At 34.8% G+C, this 26,749-nt stretch overlaps 1 protein-coding gene across 1 annotated transcript in view; it reads left to right on the top strand.

Annotated features, from left to right (window-relative positions):
- The window catches only part of HSD17B4 (hydroxysteroid 17-beta dehydrogenase 4), an 89,920-nt gene extending 63,381 nt beyond the window's left edge, over positions 1–26,539 (top strand). The window contains exons 18-24 of the mRNA XM_028509329.2: positions 9,164–9,233; positions 9,845–9,951; positions 11,279–11,365; positions 12,812–12,898; positions 14,055–14,193; positions 22,099–22,226; positions 26,135–26,539. Coding sequence (XP_028365130.1) covers positions 9,164–9,233; positions 9,845–9,951; positions 11,279–11,365; positions 12,812–12,898; positions 14,055–14,193; positions 22,099–22,226; positions 26,135–26,224 — 708 coding nt within the window. The 3' untranslated portion in view covers positions 26,225–26,539. The remainder of the gene's footprint in view (positions 1–9,163; positions 9,234–9,844; positions 9,952–11,278; positions 11,366–12,811; positions 12,899–14,054; positions 14,194–22,098; positions 22,227–26,134) is intronic.
- The last annotated feature ends 210 nt before the right edge of the window (positions 26,540–26,749 follow it).

Here is a 26,749-nt window from a genome sequence, read left to right on the forward strand (position 1 = left end):
TAGTCATCCTTTCCTCTATTGGGAAAACAAGCTAAGCTTCATTGCTTGGAATCAGATTATATTATGCTAACTTTAGCAGATAGTCAAAACAAAAGCATCTTAGAAGGGGTAGGTGATTTAATCTTTTTTGTTTGATATAAATAATTTGTTTTCTGATGGTGGCTATAAAATGCCCTGTCAGTTAACAAAATCTGTATGTAGAGACTTATTTAAGAAACAAAAGGTAGCCATAAGGTTGAGAAAAACAACTTTGTTTTTGAGAAACCTGAAGATTATTTCCTAAAGTGACCAGTAAGACCAACTATGCAGAGACAGGATAGAATATGTAAAGCTCTGGTTATTCTGTGAGAGAACATGTAATGACAGCTGAGTATTTAAAAAGCTATGTTTTTTGACGCTTATTTTGATATGCTTGTCTTGAGAACTTCTGCAGGATTTATGTTTGCTGGCAAATAAAAATATAGTTTCATGAGCCAGAAAGAATTAAAGATGGTACACATTAATTGTATTTTTCTACACTGTATAATCGGATGATGGAGAGAATTCTTCTTCAGATTAGTTTTTGCTTTTAAATGGTTTTCCAATTTCTGTTTCTTATGAATTTCTTAATAATGCTCCTATATTTATGATTAACTAAAGTTTCATAGTAAAATCAAACTTTTTAGGGCACTAAAGAACAAAAAACGCTTCATGGTTTCATGGTGCAGAAAATTCACCAATGTTCTTTTATTATTCTTGGGTTATTGAAATAATAAAATGTATTTGCTATAGAGAAGAAAAACTAAATAGTTTCCAAGGCTTGAGTTTCTACACACAGAAGTAGAGAAATTTTTCTTTACTTTTTCAGATGAATAGAACTTTTTATTAGCTTTTAGCAGAGCTGACTGTTTTGCTGCATGGTGTTAACAAATATTTTTGTATGTATAATGAGCAGTCATTATTTGACAGAGATTACTGTTTTGTATCATATGGTCATCCAAGAATACGATGAAAGCTGCATACTATTTTTTTCAAAAAACATTTTGCATAAAACTTTGCATAAATTTTAGAGGATGTTTGGGTTTTTGAAACAGGATATGTGCTGTAGGAGATACAAACAAGTAGAAGAAATGTGATCTCTTTTCAAGGAGCTAAAAGGACACTCAAGATGTAGATACCTGAATAGCTAGGGCACCTGTTCCAAATAACGAATGCTGAAAATACAGGCCTTGAATTGTAGAGCAAGTGCTGTAGGCATTCAGAGGGAATGTGTATTAGGGAATGATATACAGAAGGGTTTGGTAGGAAAGATGGAGCTTGCTGACCTAAAATGCTATGTAGATATTTTCTCTTACCAGAGATGTAGGGCTTGCAGTGAGGCCAGGAAGGGGATAAGAAGTAATGAGAGCAGACTGTACGAGCATGATGTGTACAAGAAGTAAGAATTAGAGTATTTACATTGGAGAGTAGTGGGAGGTGATTGCAGATGGGCTTATCTTTAAGGAGAAGTGGACGTAAGAAGGACTAACTTTGTGCTAGGTATATCAGTGAGTACTGCAACTTTTCAATCAGTAAGGAAGCTGGCCACCATATTTTTAACTCTACTAATGTTACTTTGGAATATTGTATTTATGATGTCTTTAGGAGACTCTTCATTTTCAAGCTGGTATGAGATTACAAGTGTACTTTATAGTTTTCATAATAAATAGAAAATTTGTCTCCAGTTATCTAGACAGAACAAAGAATCAGTATGAGATGTTAGGCCTTGCATTTGGGGAGAGTGAAAACAAGTAACTAGTTTCCCCCTGTACATGTACTATTTACTCTAACAATTAGGATCTTCATTATCATCATTATTAAATAAGTTATTATTATTATGGTTATACTGTAATAATGTTATAACATTATTATTATAGTTATACTATAAATTAAAAGTATTAAATTACATTTATTATATGTACTACCTTTTTTAGTTTGTTTTGTTTTGAAATGATTTTATTATTTTTCACATCTCTGTGGATTGACTGGGTGGTCCTTCTGCACTGTATTTGCTGTCACTCCTGCAGCTGTTCTCAGATGGTGGGCTGGGCAGGGCCAGAAAGTCCAAGGTGGCTTCTTGCACAAGTATAGGGTCTTGTTACTGACTATTGTCTGGGGTGCCTGTAATCTTCCACAAGGTGTCTCATCTGTACGACCACCGAAGGGACCTCTATTTAGATCCCTGGAGCTCTTCTGTGTAGTTCCTCTTCAGTACCTATACATTCCAGCTGAGTCTCCTAGAGTGCTCTGATCTTTATCTGTTTGACTCAGTAGGACTTTTTGCTGTGTTTGGGTTTCCTTTCTTGTACTACAGTCTGGAAAGTACCATCAGGCAAGGAGTGGTGGTTCATCTCTTTTGTTTCTCTTATATCAAGAATCATAACCCTGCACTGCCTACTGTCCAGTGTTTAAGAGCAGTGTCTCCCTTCCCCTTCAAAACACATTTTTTTCTAGTTGTTTACAGTGGAAGACTTAAGCCCATTCCAGGAGCTCCATTACGGCCAGAAATAGAAGGCCTGTACCTTCTTACATACCCTTAGTGCTTAGTTTTCTCATTTACTACTATCTAGTTTTTCAGTTTTATTGCTTTCTACTTATCCTTTGCTTTCTACTTGTTTCATATATAGCAGTTAAAGAGCCTATTTTATTTCTTTGTTTTTTGTCTCCCGTATTGTTCTCATTTTTTGATATTCACTAATTCATTGCTGTTTCAGAACATTTAACATTAATATATTATTCTTTTACTTTTTTCTGCATCTTTGTTTTAGTCTTACATTTGCATCATTTTTTTTGGTCTTATATACTAACTCTTTTGCCAAAGGATTCACATCATCTCCAGGTTGGATAAAGCTTATCCTCTGGTAGTTTTCTCCAAGAAGGAAGGCCTCATGTGTAGTATTCCTTTGGCTTCTGTGTATTTAAAACTGTTTTTGTATACCTTAGATTGGGGCATCAGACTCATTTTTAGCAGTGGCCACATCAGCCTTGAGGTTGTCTTCAAAGGGCCGAATGTAATTTTAGGGCTGTATAAATGTAACTACTTCTTAACAGTAAAGTGAGAGCTTGGCACTACTGCTGGGTAGAAACAAAGTGCCAGGCCAGATAAAACAAGGTGGAGGGCCGGATTTGGCCCGCAGGCCTTGTGTTTGCCACCGGTGCCTTAGATATTAGAAGGGCAGCTTGGCTGGATATGAAATCTTGAGTTTTTATAAAATTGCGTTTTATTGTTGCCTTGCTTTTTTTTTTTTTTTAAAGATTTTATTTATTTATTTTTAGAGAGGGAAGGGAGGAAGATAGAGAGAGAGAGAAACATCAATGTGCAGTTGCTAGGGGTTATGGCCTGCAACCCAGGAATGTACCCTGGCTGGGAATCGAACCTGGGACACTTTGGTTCCCAGCCCGCGCTCAATCCACTGAGCTACGCCAGCCAGGGCGCCTTGCTTTTTTTTTAATCCTCACACAAGGACATGCTCACTGAAATTAGAGAGAGAGAGGAGGGGAGAAAGAGAAACATCAATGTAAGAGAGAAACATTGATTGGCCACCTCTTGTATGCACCTCAAGAGTGATTGAACCTGCAACCTAGTTATGTGCTTTGTCCAGGAATCAAACCCACAACCTTTTGTTGTGTGTGATGACACTCAACTAACTGAGCCACCTGGCCAGGGGTGTTCCCTTGCTTTATCTATTGTTTTTGAGGAGTCTGATGCCACCTCTAATGACCTTTCTCTAAATTACTTGATTTTTATCCTTGAGATCCGTAGAAATACATATTTTTTATATTTAAAATCTAATAATTTTACTAGAATAGTCCTCAGTGTTGATCATGCCAGGTCAATTTTCTCATGTAGTTGGGGTACTTTATATATATTCAGATTTTCTTTTATTTTCAAAAAGTTTTCTAGGATTATGATTTTAAATATTAGTTCTTATTCATTTTTTTATTTTTCTCCTTTGGATCGTTTTCTGTCTTTCAACCATTTGTCCTTTTTAACTTCTTTCTTGATTTCCATTTTGTTGGTTCTTTTCCTCCCTTTTTTTCTGTGCCTCTTAGTAAATTTTTATTTGAGTATCTTTGTCTTACAATTTAGTCTTCATTTCTGATATTTTCTTACATTTCTTTTTTTTGAGTTTAATCATCTTTTAACTCATTTCTTAATGTTTATTATCCATTTGTAGTCTTAGTTTTTGAATTTCAGATTCAAGGATTTTGTTTCATATTTTCAAATGCTTGAGTGTTAGAGTTTCCTTTCTGTTTGGTAGTTTTTTGGTTTGGGGAAATTTCATTTGTTGCGATGTTTTAGTTTATTTTCTGTTTTAGTCTTACAGTAGCTTTGTACAGACGAAGATTACTTACCTATATGCATTTTGTGGGTAAGTTGGTAGTTTGGGATGGTTTTTAAGATTTCCTCTTCAAGGAATTCAGGATTGCCTTCTGTCAGTGTAGTAAAGTGAATTTTCTTGAGTGAATTTTGGGGCACTGTGTGGATTTGTTTAATTAACAAAAAAATACTTTTAGTTCTTATCTTTCAGGATCATAAATTTTCTTTCTTCTTTTTACCTTCACTATTCAGTCTTTAAAGGGACATCTTTGCTTTATTCTCTTATCCCCCAGAAGTGTTGTCTTTTGGGGGTTGCCATCTGGAAGTCTGTTTACTTTTAATGCTTTTCTCTGGAGTCCATGTTTTAATCTCCTAGGATTCTTCTCAGGATTTTTGTCTGTAAGGTGGACTTTCTCTGTCTAGAAATGATTTTTCTTTCTTTTTCTCTTCTCTCTTCCATGTTCTGCTTTTGTACTCCCTTCCCAATTTCCTGCCACTCTCTAAGGTAGCTTTGTGAGGGTGTTCAGAGCGTAGCTCTGCTGATGCTTGGTATTTATTTTTCTATTTATAAGAATTTGCAGTTTTTGGTGTTCTCTATTTTCTAGTTGTTTTGCTGGTTTGGGATCTGTGTAGTTTTATTTGTTCTTGTTGATCTGTAAGCATTTTTGGAGGATGTGAGGATTTAGGAAGCACTAATTTCTGAATTTATTTAGCATTTAGTTTAACCTAATAGTACAATTTTTAAAAATAAAAATTAAGAACTAATTTATTCATATATAGAAAATCCTCCCACTCACATATAATATATGTCAGACAATGGGTAGTTATTTTTCTTAAGTTTTCTGTGTCTGTGTGTGACTATGTGAATTTGAGTGACTTCTTTATGCAGGCTGAAATGAAACAAAACAAGTTTTCAGCTTTCATTCTGAAATACAAAATTCCTTTAAAATATTCTGAAAAATAAACCTTGACAGTATTCCTTATTAGTATTCATAGAATGGTTGTTTTGCATTATTTCAAAATTTAGTCCAACATCCAGTCATTGCTGTCTTTAGTCATTTCTCACGATGGATCTTTTTTGTCTTTGCTTATTTACTCTGCTATTTTTAAGAAGCAATGCTATCATTGATATAATACCACATTTTTTCATATTTCTTTAATATGATATTTTTAGAAGAGTTTCTTTTCATTTATAGGAATGACATCTTTGGTATAAGAATACTGGTACTAACCTTAAAAATGTGGCCGTCATATATTGTTGCTAAAGTTTTTATAATCATAGTTCACATTTATTGAGGTATTAATATTTATCAAGGATAATGCTTTGTAAGAGGTTTATTAACCTCCCAGTTTTTTATATTAGAAAATCGAGCCTTAGGGTGATAAAGAAATTTACCCATTAATGGCAGAGCTGTATTTGAACTCAGACCTGTCTGATGCCAAAGCCTATTATAATCTGTCATGAGTTTGATAACTTCCCCTTCAGACTCTGAAGTGTATCTTTTCTTTAATTTGTATGTAAATGATAATGTATATTTGCCTAGTGTTTTATTGTTTGCAAAAGGCTTTTAAAAATTATCTTAAAAAATAAAAATTATCATTTATCTTTTAATAGAATTTTGGATTTTCTGTTTGCCCTTGTAGTTCCATTAATTTTTACTTCATGTAATTTGAAGCTCTTAATGGGTGAATGTGTTTTTTTTTTAACATTTTGTTTATGCTATTACAGTTGTCCCAGTTTTTCTCCCTTAGTCCCTCTCTGCCAAGTCCCACCCTCACTCCCTCAGGCAGTCCCCACACCATTGTCCATGTCCATGGGTCATGCATGTATGTTCTTTGGCTAACCCCTTTACCTGCTTTCAGTCAGTCCCTACCTCCCTCTTCCTCTCTTACAGCTGTCAGTCTGTTCCATGTTTTCTGGGCCTCTGATTCTATTTGTTTGTTAGTTTATTTTGTTCCTTAGATTCAACATATAAGTGAGATCATATGGTATTTGTCTTTCACTGATTGGCTCATTTCACTTAGCACAATAGTCTCCAGGTTTATCCATGGTGTCATAAAAGGTAAGAGTTCCTTCTTCCATATTGTTTCATGGTATCCCATTGTATAAATGTACCACAACTTTTTTATCCACTCATCTATTGATGATGTACTTGTGCTGCTTCCATATCTTGGTAATTGTAAATAATGCTGCAGTGAACATAGGAGTGCATATATTCTTTCAAATTGGTGTTTTGGGATTCTTAGGGTATATTCCCAGAAGTGGAATCACTGGGTCAAAAGGCAGTTCCATTTTTAGTTTTTTAAGGAAACTCCATACTGTTTTCCACAGTGGCAGCACCAGTCTGCATTTCTAAAACAGTACAAAAGGGTTCTCTGTTTTCCACACCCTCGCCAGCACTTGTTTGTTGATTTATTGATGATAGCCATTATGACAGGTGTGTGGTGACATCTCATTGTAATTTTAATTTGTATTTTCTGACAATTAGTAATGTTGAGCATCTTTTCATGTGTCTGTTGGCTATCTGTATGCCCTTCTTGGAGAAATGTCTATACAGGTCCCTTTCTAATTTGTAATTGGGTTGTTTGTCTCGCTGGTGTTAAGTCATATAAGTCCTCATATATTTTGGAAGTTAAGCCCTCATCTGATGTATCACTGGCAAATATGTTCTTCCATACAGTTAGTTCCCTTCCATTTTGATGATGGTTTCTTTAGCTGTGCAGAAGCTTTTTAATTTTATGTAATTTCAGTTGTTTATTTCATTTCCCTTGCTCTTTGAGATATATCAGCAAAAATATTGCTTTGCAAGGTATCTGAAATTTTATTGCCTATGTTTTCCTCTAGAATTTTAATGGTATTGTGACTTATATTGTCTTTTATCCACTTTGTGTTTATTCTAGTGTGTGGTGTAGATTTCATTTTTTTGCATGTACTAGTCTAGTTTTCCCAACACTATTTATTGAAGAGACTCTTTTTACTTCTTTGTATCCTCTTGCCTCCTCTGTCAAATATTAATTGACCATAAAGGTGTGGGTTTATTTCTGGGCTGTGTTCTGTTCCATTGATCCACATGCCTATTCTCATGTCAGTACCAGGCTGTTTTGATTCCAGTGGACTTATAGTATAGTTTGATATCAGGTGTTTTGATCCTTCCAACTTGGTTCTTGGCAGACTGCTGAGGCTGTTTGGGGTATCTTTTGGTTCAATATAGGTTTTTGGAATATTGGTTCTAGATCTTTGAAATATACCATTGGTATTTTAATAGGAATTGCTTTGAATCTATAGGTTACTTTGGGTAACATGAACATTTTAATGATGCTAATTCTTCCAATCCATGAATATGGTATATGCTTCCACTTATTTGTATCTTGCTCAATTTCTTTCTTTACTGTTCTAAAATTTTTTGAGTATAGGTATTTTATCTCCTTGGCTAAATTTATTCCTATTTACCTTATTTTTGTGTGTGTTGAAATAGTAAATGGGATTGTTTTCTTAGATGAGTAAATGTTTTTGAATATTACATTCTCATGATTAATTGATCCTTTTTTAATCTTGAACTCCTTATACAGAATCTTAATAGTTGATTGGATTTAGTTATTTTTTGAGGACATATAAAGGGAAAAATAATGAGTTATTGAAAAAGTGAATAATTTTCATAACTATAATGTGGGGATAATGAAGAAGGGAAAGGGCTTATTTGAAAATTGTACAAAGCATATTAAAAAGGAAATGACATTTTCCTAATGTTAATTTCTGTAAATAAAATTTATTTAAAAAGAATAATCAGTAATTACGGATAACAAAATAGCTACAGAAATTAAGAAAGTCACTGACATAGCTAGTCTATACTGACATAGCTAGTCTATACACAACATTCTAATAGTCCTAGGAAGATGAAGACAGCAATTGATAAGATGGAAAAAATCTTGAGATAAACCCAAAGGAGTCAAGTTAATATACAGATACATTAAATACTCAGCTGCTTTGTGAAATTCTTCCCTTTGGTAGTGAAAAGTATTCTCTAGTTTGAACAATGCCCAATTTAAATGCTGGGAAGTATGGTGACTTATTGTTGTTATTTATATCTTTCTGCTAATTTTGTCTTATCTAAGTAAATAAGTGATATGAAAATCTGGACTAAGCAGAAATTTAATCTTAATGGCAAGCTACCAGTCCCTCTTCTTGCAGGATGAGCTGATGCTCAGGATTTAATGTACTAACTAGGAGAATGAAAGTTTGTATGAAGTTTTTGCTTTGATGTTCATGGGTCTAGATTGTGTTACAAGCTTCAATTTAAAATACCCCATTAAAAAAGTTGGCATAAATTTTGTTTAGTAAGAAGAGGCCATAAATATGTACCTTATCTTAATTGTGTTTTTTAAAATAGACTTTAACTTTTTAAAATTTATTGATTCTACAAAGAGAGACAGAGGGCATGAGGGAGAGACAGAGGTAGAGATTTGTGTTCTTATTCATGAATGAATATTGGCTGTTTCTTGTATGAGAGTAGACTGATGGATTTCTTTTTGTGGATTTCTCCTTAGGCAGTGGTAACCAAGTTATCCCAGACGTAGTTCTTAGCTCTCCTTCCTATTATTTGACAGCCCTCTTTCAACTGGTTTCAGTGTCAGGTGTTAGAAAAATACATTTGATTTACAGTTAGTCTTTTTGTTGTTAGAAATAGTTATTTTTTAATCAAAGCTTCAACCAGGTCCATTATAATGGACTTTGTATACAATAACCAGCTGTGTTTCCTGTTTTTCTTTTAATGTATTCTAAGAAAGCACTGACTACCAGTTACATTTATAATTCTTTCTGCTCAGGCTGCTTTGTACCGCCTCAGTGGAGACTGGAATCCATTACACATTGATCCTAACTTTGCCAGTTTGGGAGGTGAGTTGCTAATAATACGTACCAATGTAAAATAGCTCAGTTATCTAAATAAGACTTAAGGACATTGCTACTTATGACTGGCAGTTTAACATTTAAAAAATAGCCATCTCATAATGTATTTATGCAAAGGGTATGGAAAATTAGGAAATAGTGTTCAGAAAATGGTGTATTTGAAATTGAGATTATAATAGAAGGAAACTCCTGCTAGTGTAAGGTCTAGGATAGGACTATGGGGGTCAGTGTCTGAGGTATTATGAAGGGCAAGGTCATTGGAGGAGACAGCAAGAAACTGAAAAGTTAAGAGAAAGATTATCTGCATACATGGATATTAAAATCACCATGAATGATTTCATGGTTACAGCCAAAACTAAACCAAACAGTGCTTTGTGTTCCTAGATCTCTAACATTCTTGTTTTTCTTTTTCTTTCTTTATTTCATAATTTTCACCCAGGAAATACTGTTTTTAGAATAGTTTCTATATTTCTTAAAATAGAAGATGTATAATTCATGCTAATGCAGTTTAAAGGTATATTTTGAAATCCTGAATTAATTATTCTTGGTTTTTAGATATGAAATGTATCCATATCTAGCTAAACTCTCTCTGTTTTTAGGTTTCAACAAGCCCATATTACATGGATTATGTACATTCGGATTTTCTGCCAGGCATGTTTTACAGCAGTTTGCAGATAATGATGTGTCAAGATTCAAAGCAATTAAGGTATACATTATATTACTGTATAATTTGGACATTAGTTATTTTGTTTTTTATTTTTAGAGAAGAAAAGGAGTTTTAGTAACTTCTTTTAAAATAGGTACTATACTGAAGTAATATACATTTTTATTACATTGACTTGGCAATTAGCACATTTTCTTTTTGTAGCTAAAAATACTTCTGTTACACATTTATCATGAAGCATATATCATACACAGTTATAATCATATCATACTAATTGTATTATAAATTAATGAGGACAATACATATATCAGCATATATACTTTAACAAAAACTTAAAATATACTTAAAAATTTTTTAACTGTTTTGTAATTTTCCTTAATTTAATTGAAAATGCTGAGTGTCTGCATTTGAGTTCTAATAAACATGCACCTCCATCAATATGCTGGTTGCAAATTTATTTATTTAACTTTTGTACTTTTAAGGGGTTTCAAGTTTTTGTGGTTTCAAGTTTTCATCCATCATAAATTACAAAGAAAACTGGCTCTGGGTAATGTCTTTGTGTAAGTGTAAGGAAGAGATACACACTAAAAAAATAATACAGTGTCAAGGAGCTCCCAGAGCTTTTGAGCTTGTGTTCCACATAGCAGTGAAAATGCATTTTTCTGGTGCCTTACCTTTGATAGCATTGACTCTTGTCATGCTTTTATTTTAACTATTTTATTGTTATTCAATAACATTACACAAAGCAAATAACATAGTATAGAAATTTATGAAATAAAAAGTGTAATGTTATGTTCTATAGACCCACCACAGATCTTATTCCCTAGACATAATTAGTACCAACTTTTTATTTTATTTTTCAATTATAATTGACATACAATCGTATATTAGTTTTAGGTGTATGGCACATGATTGATTATGCATTTATATAACTTACAAAGTGATCAATCACCCCAATAAGTCTAATACCTCCTGACACCATACATTGTATTACAATATTATTGATTATACTCCTTATAATGTACCTTACTTACATCACTGTGAATACCACTTTTAACTGCTTTAATTTGATTTGGTGATTACCTTACGTAGTGCTACTAAATATAATTATGTTTCTATTTCTTGGTCTGTCAGTATTAAACATTATTTATTGACTCTGTACTTTAAAAGACAAAGAATTAGCTTATGCCAGCTATATTCTTTCTCTGCTAATTTTATCATATTATTTTTATTCCTTTATAAATTTAAGTGCATCTAAACCTCTCATTTCTTTTTTGTATGCTCTTTAACTTCCCTTCCAGTTTTTTCCCTCCCAAGTAGAAAAGTTCATTTTAAAATATTTCAGTCCCAAAACTCATTTTTTTTAAAGGTTCGTTTTGCAAAACCAGTGTATCCAGGACAAGTTCTACAAACTGAGATGTGGAAGGAAGGAAATAGAATCCATTTCCAAACAAAGGTATGAGTGTTTTGTTACCTGCTTCACTATATCCTATCATTTTTTCCATCCTAACATATTTTGCTTATTACTATGCATATGAGACAAAACCTAGATTGTATAATCAGTGGCAACTTTTATTTGGAAATCAGGTGTCTGTGTACCTTGTTTTTTGTTTTGTTTTATTTTCAGTGAATTGGTTTCTGTCTGTGTAGCAGTGGTATAGCTGTTCTGACGATCTAGCCACATCCTTTCGGCTCAGGCAGGCAGTCAAGTTGTCAAAATCTAGTCTTCATCAAGTCAATGACATGGCTGTCAGAGATATTTAAATGAAAACAACAGATCTATTTAATTCCTTAATGAGGGAGCTAGCAAGTAAGATGATAAAACTGGTTCAAAAGAGACTTAGAACAACAGTGTTTATGTAGTCCAATAGGAAAGGCATTCTAAAATAATTTTTCTGAGTTAGAGACAAAACCAGTTAATGTCCTACAGAAAAATAAAACCATACCCTTTATGGTTATGTTTTCTACTGAGCAGAAATCATGTGCACTTAATCACACAAGAATCCACAAATTAAGATTTTATATGACAGAGTCTAAGCCAAAAGCCAAATTATAAGCAACAGTACAAATAAAATATATCTCCCTTTAGAGTTAAGTAATTTTTGGGTGAGTCTGTTAGCAGTGTTCCAGTAAAATACTAAAAGGACATACAATCATCCTTTTATTTGTAAGTTTTTAAAAAATGTATTGAGTTTTTAGAGAGAGAGAGAAAGAAACATCGATTTTGTTTTACCTATTTATGAATTCAGTGGTTGATTTCTCATTTGTGAAACTGGGAGTCCAACCTGCAACTTTGGCATATTGATTGGGCGAATCTCTAAACAACTGAGCTACCTAGCCAGGGCTATTTTTAAGTTTTTTTCAGGATCATTTTTGTTAATACAGTTTACCAGGCTGATACTTTTTGGCCTGATTATGTTGTACTACACATTGGGTTGGCCAAAAAGCCTGTATGGTTTTTTCCATAGAATAAAAGACAGTTTTCATTTTATGTGGATATTGTGCCATGCTTTCTAATTAAGAATTCAGCAATTCTCCCCCTGGCTCCCCATTAGACACATAGTTGTATTTTTTTTAAAAGTCCCTCAGTGCTCAGGCTGCACTCAAAATTATCTAAACTGGTATTTTTGGAGATGGGACCTGGTCATACATTTTTTTTAAAAGAGCTACAGTTGATGTACAGTTAGCATTAATAACTTCTATTAAATCAATAAGGCTTCATTTTTATTCATCTTGACATTTAACTTATGAACTTTCCATTTAATTTGGATTATTATTTTCTTTTTTATATGAGGAAAATGTAAATTTATCTAAGTTACTTTATACTGTTTCACATGACATTGTATTTTCTTGGAATCATCAGAGTGAATTGGTTTATTTTTCTTTCTGTACCGCATATAAGACCCAAGAAACTGGAGACATCGTCATTTCAAATGCATATGTGGATCTTGTGCCGACATCTGGTGTTTTAGCTAAGACACCTTCTGAGGTAGGTTATAAAAATGGTATCCAGGTCATTTCCTAATTCTGAATTTCAGTTAAGATTGTTTTAAGAATATTCAGGCTACTTTAGAAAGTTAAGTGCTATGAAAGGTTCTTAATTCTTGAACTGAAAGACATTAATTCAAAACTGCTTATAATAAAAAGAATATTTGGACATGAATTTTAAAAAATTTTTGGAGGGGATAGTAGGGTGTGTCTCAAGAAAAAATAATTAATTTTCTAGTTTTAGCATACTTAAATCAGTTGTTTAATGAGAAATGTCAAGCAAATAATATTTTGGAGAAAGGTAAAGGAGAAGGTTAATATCCTGTACCACCTTGTGATTTGAAGATTTGTATGAAGCTTTATATATAAGTATAAAAACAAGAGGATATATTGTTTACTGAAACAATTTTGTTATTCTCTGTTAACATGTTGAGGCTTTTAATAAAAAAGTTTATGTTCTCTGTCTCTAAAATATTAACTTTGTAATGTTGAGGTTTTCGTGCCTTTACGATCTTTAATGAAAATTAAAATCTCTTAAGACTCTAAGATCAAAAAATTGATGAAGTTTTAGAGTTAGAAAGTTCAGTTTTTATGTACTTTAGTCCTACTTTGTAAATAAATAAATAGGACCACAGAAGTAGATTAATTATCTTCCTATTGAAGATAGTTAAGATACAGGTTGTTTAGTTCCTAATTTATTTTTAAATTATTGTTTCTGAATTCTGATAAAGGTAAAAACCTCTTATTTAGAGGACTGAGGTTCTGTTTCTTTTTAATGTAATCTTTATTGTATTTTTATTCCATTACCACTTAGTCCCCTTTATCCCCCCTCTCCCCAGCAATCACCCGTTGTCCATATCCATGAGTCCTTCTTTTTCTTTTTGCTCAATCCCTCCCCCACAAATCTCCCCCCACTGACTAGCTGTCATCTGCTCTCCATCTAGGGCTGAGATCCTGGATGACATGAATAAATGTAAGGAAAATGTGAAAGAAGCCTGGTGTAAAAAAAAAAACAAAAAAAAACCCCCAAAACTAATTTGCCTTATTTATATGCAGATTTTGGAAAAAATTACCTTATTATACATATATTTTGTAATAATTTTCCCCTTGACTCATTTTTACATAATTTTTAACATTAAATTTTCTCGTTTTCCTAGGGTGGGGAGCTTCAGAGTACCTTGGTATTTGAGGAAATACGTCGCCGTCTTAAGGACATTGGGCACGAAGTGGTCAAGAAAGCCAATGCTGTATTTGAGTGGCATATCACTAAAGGTGGAAATACTGCGGCTGAGTGGAGTAAGTTATATCCCTGACTTTGTAATACTCTAAGGCAACTCTTAGTAAACAGAGAAAAAGTATCCTTGTTATAATTCAAGCCTGTGTCTTTGAAAAGTAAATCCTACTTCGTAGGTCAGTTATTCTTTTTTTTTTTTTTTTAAAAGATTTTATTTATTTATTTTTAGGGAGGGAGGGAGGGAGGGAGGGGGAGAGACAGACAGACAGACAGACATCAATGTGCGGTTGCTGGGGGTTATGGCCTGCAACCCAGGAATGTACCCTGGCTGGGAATCGAACCTGGGACACTGTGGTTCCCAGCCCGCGCTCAATCCACTGAGCTACGCCAGCCAGGGCTGGTCAGTTATTCTTCATGGGAATAACAGGTTTAAAGTACCCAAAGACATCTGTGTTTTTTAGAGATGTAGGGAATCAATTAAAATGAAAATACCTCTTTTAAAGATTCTGTTGTAGGACTTTGGGCTAAGATGGAGGCATAGTTAGACACACTATGCCTCCTCGCACAACCAAAATAAGGACAGCAAAAATTTAGAAACAAAACAACCAGTACTGACAGAAAATTGAACTGTATGGAAGTCCAACAACCAAGGAATTAAAGTAGACACGTTCATCCAGACCAGTAGGAGGGGTGGAGTCAGGTGGCTGGGCTGAACAGGGTCGTGGCAAAAAAAGTGGTGGCTGCTAGACCCTGATTGCATGGGATGACAGTGGGTGGACCCAATGAGGTGGCAGATTGTGGAGGGGCGCAGCTTGTAAGGTGGCTGGCAGACCAGGGAGACCCACATTCACACACAGATAAACCAGGCGGAACTGGGGAATGAGACAGACCATGCAACCCACGGCTCCATCACAAGGAAATAAAGCCTCAAAACACTGATTGAAAACACCTGTGGGGGTTGAGGCCGCAGTGGCAGGAAATCCCAGCCTCACAGAAGAGTTCATTGGAGAGACCCATGGAGTCCTAGAATGTGCACAAGCCCACCCACACGGGAATTAGCACCAGAAGGGCCCAGTTTGCTTGGGGGAAGCGGCGGAATGGACTGAAAACTGGCAGAGAAGGGAGCAAGCACCATTGTTCCCTCTCTGACCCCTGACCCACATACAGTGTCACAACCTAGCAACGTGGGTTACCTTGCCCTGGTAAACACTTAAGGCTCCTGGCAAACACTTACATAACTCACTATATAATAGGCGTGTCAAGACAAAAAAAAATGGCCCAAATGAAAGAAGACATCAAAGCTTCAGAACAAATATAACTAAACAACGAAGAGATAGCCAACCTATCAGATGCACAGTTCAAAACACTGGTGATCAGGATGCTCACAGAATTGGTTGAATTAGTCACCAATTAGATGAAAAAATGAAGGATATGCTGAGTGGAATAAAGGAAAATGTACAGGGAACCAACAGTGATGGGAAGGAAACTGAGTGTACATTAAATGAACACTTTATATAATGAACATGAGGAATATGTGCTCATTATATAAAATTTGGTATAGAAAGGCATAAAGAAGAAAGTAATAATGTATAATCCTATGACCCACAGTTAACATTTTGATGTTTGTTCTTCTGGAATACATCTGTGCTTATAGGATATTAATGCAGAAAGGGTATAAATGAAGGCAAAATGTAGTGTGTATTTGGTCCCCCAAATTTCAAGTGTCTAATATTTTCCTATATAACTGCATAGATTAACACTGTATATGTAGGGGTCATCACTTTCTTCTTTCTATCCTTCCTTTTCTCTTTCTGTGTGACCATGATGGAATTCAACTTTTTTCCAGTGGATGACAGTATATTAGAAGTTGAGTTATAAATATAAAGCACAGGACTTTTGAAGATATTGGTGAAGAAGAGAAATGAGGGCTATAAGAGTGAGGAAAGGTGCTGGAACTATGTCACTGTTGGCAGAATGGAACTTTGAAGGGATTTATGAAGTATACAAGTAACTCTCTCAGCAGACAGTTTCAATACAGTTTCAATAGCCAACTAAGATTTTCTCCTTGTCTTGGTGACACATTCCTCATAGGTAATATTAGAAAATGTGCTCACATTTAAAAATTAGCTTGAATTAACCTAAAAAAGGATTTTTTCTTTATATTTCCCCTGGAAAATGGGAATATTGGAATATTCTTAATAAGTACTTATTATTGATGCTTTGTGACTTATGTTTGTTTTATTATCTCTTCTTCAGATGCTTATTTATCAAAGTTAACAATGAAATTGAATCTTAAAGCTGTCTCTGAAAGGATTCACTGTTAACCTTTGGTTATCTGCAGCTTGTTATTTCATTGGATTCTCAGCTGTGTGACTGTTTTTGGTTCTGTTTATTGTGTTCTTGCAGTCTTTGCGTCACTGAGTTAAATCACAGTATCTGGCAGCAGTAGAAACTATCTAGGTCTTTAGCTTATGGTATTTTGGAAAGTGATCCATGTTGGCATCTCTGTTTTGCGTCCTGGCACCTAGTGACATGAAGTAAGTGACTGAATGTTTTGATTTAGAGAATACGGAAGGTGCTTTTTTTTTTGCAAGCAGTTTTAAAAATGTTTGGCTAAGCACTTTATTACCAAATATTTTATATGTTAAATTGCTGTTAGTTGTCCCAAGATGTTGTTCACATCTTGGCTGACTGGAACCTTGTTATAGAGAACAGGGCTAGGCTACTCAGTTTACCTTGGCTGGGCTCAGGTGTCACTGGAATTTCATAAGTGACTGACCTTGAGCAAGCCTAGGAACCAAGGGTTTTGGGTTCAGTGGCTTTGAAGGCACATTCCAAACCAAAGATCCTGGACTGGGCCTGTCTTGCCTATTTCCTCCCTCACCCTGCCATCTGAACAACAGCAACAACACATCCCTGGGCAGAATGTGTGTGTGTTGTGGGGAACAGGGGAGTCTTCTAAAACCAACTTAGTCTAAATCTAGTAATGTTCTGTGTGTGTGCTGGGTTAGGGTTGATTTTGGCTGTGGAGAAGGAGGAATCCTATCTGTGTTTTCTGAGGTGAGGCCTCTGAGCCTGTCCTGGTCGTCTAGGCGCCTCTAGGCGCCGCCTGGTTGTCTGGTCGCCAGTGTGGCCTCTGCGTCCCTGGGCTGAGATGATCTGAGAGAGGCTGGAGAGCCTTTTTTTTCTCCTGTGGGCCAGGAGCGTGTGTATAACAGAAGGCTGTAGATCCTTGGTATGAGAAATCAGAGGGGGGCCTTGGTGTGACATTTTGGGGAAGGAAGCCCCATTTGTTGGAAAGCTCATGGACATCTCATTTCTACCTCTGGAGACTGTTTTGATTATGAAGCATTGTTGTAGAATTATTCAAAACATTATGATCTGATGATAGTGCTTCCCTACATAAATGAGGTCAAAATAGAAGCTTTATTTCACTGTTAATATTTATTTTAATATCAAGAACACAGTGATTTTGTCATCTATGTTTTTTTATTACTCCAAAATGTTATTGAGTGCCTGGACATGTTTGAACACGTTTTTTTGACAACCTGTGCCTTCAGGTGTTTTACCTTTTGGAATAAAGGCAGTCCTTTGGCTTTTTAATTTTCTGGAGATTCTTGGATTAAGTTGGAAAGGTAAAAATGGATATCAGATGGAAAAGCAAATTCCTGAATTCCCTTTGAACAGAGCCTGTTGCTCATGACTGTTATCTTATTGTTTTATGATCATTTCTAATTATCTGTCTTCTCCTACTTGATCTTGGGTTTAACACTGAGAAAGAGCTTCAGATTAATTTATTTCCAGCCTCAAAGAAGTATTTCAAGTCATGAAAGGCAAGGACTTACATCCAAGATTGCTCTATCCAGCAAAGCTGTCATTTAGAGTGGAAGAGCAGATAAGGTGCTTCCCAGATAAGGTCAAGTTAAAGGAGTTCATCATCACCAAGCCATTATTATATGAAATGTTAAAGGGACTTATCTAAGAAAAAGAAGATCAAAAATTCGAACAATAAAATGACAACAGATTCACAATTGTCAACAACCATACCTAACAACAAAACAAAGCAAAAACAAAAGTAAAAATGAACTAAGCAAACAACAAGAACAGGAAAGATTCACATAAATAGAGATCACATGGAGAGTTATCAGCAAGGAGGACATGGGGGGAGGTTGGGGGAAAAGACAGGAATAAGAGGCATAAATAGTGGGTACAAAATAGATAGGGGGAGGCTAAGAATAGTATAGGAAATGGAGACAACAAAGAACTCATATAATCCATAGACGTGAACTAAGGTGGGGGACTGATGGTGGGATGGACTGTGCAGGCTAGAGAGGAATAAAGGGGAGAAAAGAATGGGACAACTGGAATAGCATAATCAATAAAATATATTAAAAATATTTTTTAAAATGATTTATTTCCAGCTTTAAGTATGGTTTATAACACATAGTAACCTGACTCCTTAAATGTTGAGTAAGTGCTAAAAGTCATATAGAACACACAATTTGAGATAGAAGCAGATGCCTGCCTTTTTAAAAATGTGCTGAAATTGGTGCCTTTTCTTCTATGAAAACAATAAGTTTATTGTATGGATAGTGTCTACTTAGCATGAATGAAATATTCAGGAACAATATACAACTGAGGCATTTTATAAGTAAGCAGTATATCTATGATATTTGTTACTATTAATTTCTGAAACCAGCCAAAAGCTGTCTTAGTAAATAAACCCTTTGGATCTCACTCTGTTCTAGGCAAAAGTAAAAATTCAAAGGAAATGAAAGATGACAGGAAGGCATAAAGAAACTTAAAGAATCAGGGGCCTTGTATGACCTATAGAACAATCTGCTGAAAATTAAAACACAGTTATTTTTATCTGCAACTCCAGAAACCAAAAGTTCTAAAAATGGATTTTCTTTTTCATAACTCTTCAGTGTGGAAACCTGACATGAACTGAGATGTTACAACTGTTTGTTGTCGTCTCACCTAGTGTGAGTTAGTCCAATGTAGAATGTAGAAATTGTGTATTTTTTGATAATGTGTCGTGACTTTGGGGGTCTTTTATAGTATTTAATACATGTTTTATGAATGGTGTTTTCTTCCTAAAATGTGAAAAATTCTGATTCTTAAAACACATGTGGCCTGAAGGATTTTAAATAAGGAATCGAGACCTGTTCATATATACAAATAATTCTGATAGAACAGAAGTGGTAAGAGACAGGGGAAAGGTGCTGTTGGCTCTCACGGATGGGAGGGTTGGCTCATTCAACAAATACTTGAGTATTTAGTATGTGCCAACTTCTCTGCTAGGTTGTGGATTACAAATATGAAAAGACAGGATTTTTTTTTTTCAGAAATTAGTATTAGAGGCAGTGTATCAGGAAAGTTTGTAGTACTGAAGTTAAGGAAACAAAGGTTGTTGAATTCAGGTTCAAAGGAAGGAAGACCTGTAGTAAAGTGCTGGCAGTGATGGAGAGGAAAGAGCCTATATGGATCTATTGCTAAGATACAATTGACTGTCTTGGCTATTAATAATGTCTGAAAAACAGGAGGAACAAAAAGGAGACAACAACACCAGAGTGTTGAGCCTGTGTGACTGAGGATGTCGACTCTGGTACTGCAAGTGTGAAAAATGAAGAGGAGAGAAGTTTAGGAGGGAAGATTTGATAAGCTGTGGTGCCACAACTGTAGCAGACAGAGATCTGGACTAGGTTGTGGAAGCTATGGGCCTGGAATTTAGGGATGAGTTCACAGGTGGAGACAGAATTAGAAACTATATTCATGAAAATATTAGTTGGAACTCAGACTGTTAGCTTTGCTACTCTGCTTCATATTTTGTTTTCCTTAGGATGATAGATTTAAGCTCATTGGCATTGAGCAGTTTGCTTATTTTTCTCCAAAAGGAAATTTGGTTTCCTTTTACATATTTATAATCTTTTCCATTATAGGAACATAATTGGATTTTACATTTATATAGCAAGATTATAGAAATATTACACATTGTTGCTTAAATATTGTTAAGTTATAAAGTCAGTTGGCTTTTTAAAAAAATTTTATTTTGATTGTTATTCAAGTACAGTTTTCTGTCTTTTACTAGGCCTTTTAAAAATGTATACTGTAGCTAATTATGTACAGCTAAGTCTACCTATTTGAATTAAATCCAAGCATCTGTTATGCACTTTGGTTTTTTACATCATGTAACCTCTAATTCATCTGTTTTGGATCTTGGAAATTTGCCAGAATGTGAAAGACTATACACAGTTTAGCCAGCCACCATTCTTTTAAGATCTGATCATTAAAACCTGTTAGTTCCTGGGCTGGTGCATCTCCTAGCAGTCACACCAGTTTACTTTTTAGGGTTTTTCAGCTTGGATGTAAACTAAATCATCAGAATGTTGATTCCACAGTTAGGATTGGGATCCAACTAAATGTCTCATGTGTTTATAGAAAAGACATGAAAGATGATCTTTGGAAAGAAGAAGCTGTCCAGTCTGAGATGGTGACCTGTTTGTTAGAGAGGCAAAGTCTAGATAAAGATCGATGTCACCTGGCCTTCCCCTTGTCCATCTTCTGCTGCTGCAGTGGCTCCCCCTTTCTTTCTTTTTAACTATACAAAGAATACATGAAAACACATTCATGATGTGTAAGTGTCAATAAGAACAGAGCCTTTGCTCTTCATGCTTCATTTCTAGTACCTTGTATATCATGTGACACCCCCAGTAGAAACAGTGAAGTGAGTGAATATACAAGGTCAAGAAGTTTCCTTTTCTTTGCCTCTTCCCCTCCCCAAGGTAACCATTATTGTTAAATTATGTTTTTAGTTTAGTTGGCAGTATTCTTCTATGTGGAGAGTTAGAGTAATTAATTTTCTCTCTGGAGCAAGGCTTGACTAAGCAAGATGTAGTTAAGCACTCTGGTTTTTTCTTATGTATGTGTAGCCTTTCCTTGACCCTAAATTGGGAGTCCCCTATACCCTCTTAGAGAGAGTGATGTGACTATAGCTCCTTCACTGTGGCAAGGAAAATCACCTTCAAGAGGCTGAAGCTGGATGAGTAGAATTGGGCTTACTAGATGATTGGTCTTAGTCATGTATGAGATAATTAAAACTTTCTAAAGTGTAACTATGGCATAAACTCTATAAATGTTACACAGAGAGCAATGAAGGGAAATTTTTAATAGCTTTTCTTGCACCCAGCCTGTTTCTGGGACACTTAATTCTTCTATCAAAAACAGTTAACAGACAAGGAGCTAATTTTAAAGTTTATGTATAATAATTAGGGCAATAAATATTTTATAAAATCTTAAGTATAACGAAATTGATTAGAATATTTTTAAAAAGATTTTATTTATTTATTTTTAGAGAGGGAAGGGAGGGAGAAAGAGAGAGAGAGAGAGAAACATCAATGTGTGGCTGCTGGGGGCCGTGGCCTGCAACCCATATGTGCCCTGACTGGGAATCGAACCTGTGACACTTTGGTTCGCAGCCCGTGCTCAATCCACTGAGCTACGCCAGCCAGGGCGATTAGAATATTTTTTAAAATGTATGTTGATTAGCTTGATGAATTCAGGCATTTGAAAGGTGACTATAGTGTGTATTCCCTTCCTGCAATGTGCAGCTGGTTTGAAATCCAGCTTCCTTTGTTGACTGTTGAGTATTTGAACCTAGTGGCTTTGACATATAACCTCCACTAACTTATTCCTTACACTATTCTACATTGATTCACATTTAAAATGTTTTATAAGCTGCTTTAATGAGGAAAAAGTTGATTTGATTATTTTGAAGAACTTCTTTATAAAAAGAAAATGTCAAAAAATAAAGGACTTAATTTTTTTCCTAAATGACAGGTAATATATATTGTAGAATAAGCAGTACATTATCTTAGGAACTGTAAAAATGTCTGCATATTAGTTGGTTTATTTTACTCTCACATTGTGAAGAAAATATGACACATTTTTTTTCTTATTTTTCTCAGCTATTGACCTAAAAAATGGTACTGGAAAAGTGTATCAAGGCCCTGCGGAAGGCTCTGCTGATTTAACAGTCACTATTTCTGATGAAGATTTCATTGATGTAGTCCTGGGCAAACTTGATCCTCAGAAGGTAAGAACATTCCTAAAATGTTCATTTATTCATCACTATTGCTTCCTATTTGACAGTTGAGGGTTTTAGCTGACTTCCAAAATCTGATTTATGGTACAGAATTCTTACAACTCTTAAGACACAGTGGATGCCAATATCTGAGTTGACAGATCATGAATTTTTCTAATAGGTTTTCAATTGACACTCCTCAGAACTGAATTTTTGGTGATATTCTTCTTTAGCATATCAACAGTATAAAACCCACATTTAGACTTTTTATTATGTCATTAGTTCAAAGGTGAAAAATCTTATGATATTAGTAGATATTTCATAAAATTAGACATTTATTCCTGACAGTAAGATTAAGAGCTTGTCATAATCATCTTTGAAAACTGGAAATAAAAGGATAGAACATAACAGCCAGTGTCTTATGGAAGGTGAAATATTTAGAAACAGACATTTCAGTGGAAAATCATGGTTAAGACAAGAGAGCCCTCTTTGACCATGATGAGTTAATACTGTTCTGAAACTTTTGGCCAAGTTATAGACACACAGAATGAAAGTAACTGATACAGTGATTAGAATGCAGTAGAAATTTTTTTTTTCAAATTGTGATTATGTAGCTAGAAATCCCAAGAGAATCAACTTATGGGTTCTCAGAATAGAGGAATTCAAAGCAGTTAAATGCACAAAAATTATTTAAAAAATAGCTTTTACATAGGAAAACCAAGTAGAAGATACAATTGAAAAATTTGTTTATAATCACCATGTAAACTAAAAAATACTAATTACTACCCTAATAAGAAATTTCAGTACTTATTTGAAGAAAACTATGCAACTTTACAAGGAACAGAGCAATTTAAATAAATAGAAAATTAGTTTTTCTGGATAGACAGACTAATTTTAAAAGAATTGTAAAATAATTTTAAAAGAATCGTAAAATAATTTTAAAAGAATTATAAAGTGTTACAATAAAAAATATGTTCTTCGTCATCAGATAAACCTGAGTTTGAATCTTAGCCCTGCCACTTACTCTCTAAACCTCAATTTTCTTATTGGTAAAATGAATAATTGTAACAATCCCAAAGCGTTGTTATGATAACTAAACCCAATAATATATGAGAAGAGCTTACTATGGTGCTTGGTACTAAGCGAGTCCTCAGTTAATTCCTTCCCAGAAATTCATTTAGTACCTACTCATATTTGGGTTCTAGGGGTGGCTGAAGACAGTACCCTGACCGTGTGGAACTTAGTACTAGAGGTGAATGGAAAAGAAATATAATTTCAGGTATGAAGAAAAATAAGTCAGGGTAGTAGGTTAGAGTGGTGATGGACAGACTTTCTGTACAGGGTCACATTGTTCATATGTTAGGCTCTGTGAGCCGATGGTCTGTGTTGTACCCACTCAGAGTTTCACCATTGAAGAGTTAAAGTAGCCACAGGTAATATGTGAACAAATGGATGGGGCTGTGTTCCAGTAAAACTTTATTTACAAAAATAGGCAGCAGGCTAGTTTTGGCCCACAGGCCACACTAGCACACTAGTTTGCCAGTACTTGGATTAGAGTGTGACAGGACAGAGGAACTATCTTAGGGTAGGGGTGTTCAAAGCAGCCTGATAGCGGCTAGAATGAAGTGAGGGGTGAGCCATATGGCTAAGGAAACTACTAGTGCCAAGGCCTGAGGCAGGAGTAGTGTCATGTATTCGAGTGCTGTAACTGTGAGGAGGCCTGTGGTTGGGAAGAGTGGTAGGAGGTGAGATAGGAGAACAGGCAAGGGCAGATCACACAGGACCTGTCTTCATAAGGAGGTCAGATATTGTGTGGGATAGGAAGCCGTTGAGCTGCAGAATGACAGCATCTGATTTTTAAAGATTGTTCTGGATGCTTAGTGGAAAATTGACTTCGGGAGAGTGGGTAATTGAGTTCTTTTTTAGATATGTTATATTTGAGATGTCTGTATTTAAAGATTAAATGTAGGATTAAGTAAATATTTATATAATTGCGAGGAATATCAGACCTTTGGGGGCAAATGGGTTAGTCAGTGAATGGTACTGAGTGGTTGCTTAGGAAATGGTAGTGCTTTATGTTATTCTGATGCCTAAGTTGATACCATGCAGAATGGAATTAAGTGTAAAAAATAAAAGCAGAAGTGAAAATGTAGGTGTTTATTATTCTTAATGATGATCCTTAGAGAAATGCTAATTAATATTAGGGGCTTTCTAAACTCATTTGGTTCTGTTACCTTCTTTCCAACCTCAGTGCTGTTTGTCATTACTATAAATACACAGTTGGCCCTCTATTTCCAGGTTTCACATGCATGGAAGTGGAGGCCTGACTATATATTTTTGGGAAAAAAAGTGCATATAAGTGGACTTGCACAGTTAAAACCCATGATGTTCAAGGGCTAGCTGTATTTTATTTAACTCAGTATATTTAAGTATTTCAACGTTTAATCAATATTAAAAGTAATAATGGAATATTTTATATTATTGTTTAAATATATTTTATTGATTATGCTATTTACAGTTGCCCCATTATCCCCTCTTCACTCCCCTCCACCCTGCATACCCTGTCCCATCCACATCCCCCCCCTTTAGTTCATGTCCATGGGTCACACATATAAATGCTTTGGCTTCCACATTTCCTATACTATTCTTACCCCTCCCCCTGTTTTCTACCTACCATCTATGCTACTTAATCTCTGTGTCTTTTACCCCTCGCTCCCCCTTCCACTTCCCTGTTGATAACCCTCCATGTGATCTCAATTTCTGTGGTTCCTCCAGCTGATGAGGATTTGTTTCTGAGTTTAAGTTGCTACTAGTTAATAAGCAGTTAATGGCCTTACTTCTTGCTGACTTTGTGGTCTTGAGCAGGTTATTTAAGTTCTCTGAACTTCAGTTTTCCATCTCTCAGCTGGGGTTAAGAATTACTGTTATGCCCACTTTAGGTTGTTGGCTGTGCTTCTCCAGTGAGATTATGTTTGTAGGGCTGCTTTGTAATGTTAAGTATACATAGCTATTACTATTTATAATCTAGATAGAAATCTAGGGACTTCTTTTTATTTCACATTCTGTTATTTTCTCAATAAGCTATATAAACTGATTTATTATTTTTATTTTACTGATAGGGAACTTGACACTGAGGAAGGACTTTAGCAACTTGCATAAGTTTCAGGTCAGATATAAAGGTGGTACAGGAGCGCTTAGTATTTTAACATGACAGGCTTTTGCTTGGTAATAATGAGCTTGCACAGCTCTTACCATGTATAAAAACACTAAGCTAAGCACTTTACACTGTTTCACTTAACTCACACAACAAAGCTGCATGATTTAGGTACTGTTGTCTTGCCTTTTACAGATGAGGAGGCTGGAGCTCAGAGAGATTACATACTTTGCCCAAGCTCAGCTTGCTAGTAAGGAGCAGAGACTAGATTTTAACTTGGGCCTCTAATGCTATAGTCCAGGATCAATTCACTGCTTTGTTTTACTGCCTTAATTTATTATTATATGGCTTTTTATTTCATGAAGATGTAGTAAATATTTTTAATCTGCTTTTAAAAGTTCTGAATTTAATATTTTAATTATTAAGAATATAGTAAAGACTTTTATTTATATGGTCTCAAACTCATGTATAAGAATATAGACTAAAGCTAGAAGCATAGGTTGAAGCAGAATACCCAGATCTGTCAGTTCAGTTAAATTATTTTATGGTTTTATAAAACACACAAGGAGTATATATTTTCTTAGTTGTCTAAAAATATCTATAATCATTAAACTACCATTGCTAGATAAAAGTTGCCTTTATTGTTAACAGTTAATTCAATTGTATTCAGTCTGAAAAAAATTGTTTTTGAACAATGTTTTTTAAAAACACAAATAAAATGTAACATGATAAAGTTTGATGCTCTTTTTCCGTCTTTCCTTCCCAGGCATTCTTTAGTGGCAGACTGAAGGCCAGAGGGAACATCATGCTGAGCCAGAAGCTTCAGATGATCCTTAAAGACTATGCTAAGCTCTGAAGGACATACTCCATTATTAACAAAAGTAGAAGAATACTCTTTTCACCCAGATATGCAAAAGTGATGAAAACTGAGATGCAGGGAAAATTGCTTAACATTTTCACATTTCAGATAATCTTTCAGATTTTCATTTTCTACTAATTTTTCATGTTATTATTTTTACAAGGATCTGTAAAATAGCACATAATAGTCCTTATTAGATTTTATCTTCATAATAAAAAATTTTCATTCAAGTCTATTCTCTTTAGAATTGTGATAGCATTTATAAGTTGAAAGGAAAATTAAATGAGTAAAGGCCACTTTGATGCCTTTTGAGCTTTTTGGTTTTTTTTTTTTTTGTTCTCTAATTTATTGAAACTCCAGTTTTAACACGAATCTTCATATACGTACTCATTTTCATACTTTGCTATGGTAGATAGTATTCTGCTTTAAGGCAGAGGAAAAGTTTTTGTGTTTCCAAATAGTTTTATTTCTTCTTTTCCCTCTTTTTCTGGATATTCTTTACTTTCATCTAATGCTTGTAAA

The sequence above is a fragment of the Phyllostomus discolor genome, chromosome 3 (genome assembly GCF_004126475.2).
Source record: "Phyllostomus discolor isolate MPI-MPIP mPhyDis1 chromosome 3, mPhyDis1.pri.v3, whole genome shotgun sequence".
Taxonomy (NCBI): Eukaryota; Metazoa; Chordata; class Mammalia; order Chiroptera; family Phyllostomidae; genus Phyllostomus; species Phyllostomus discolor.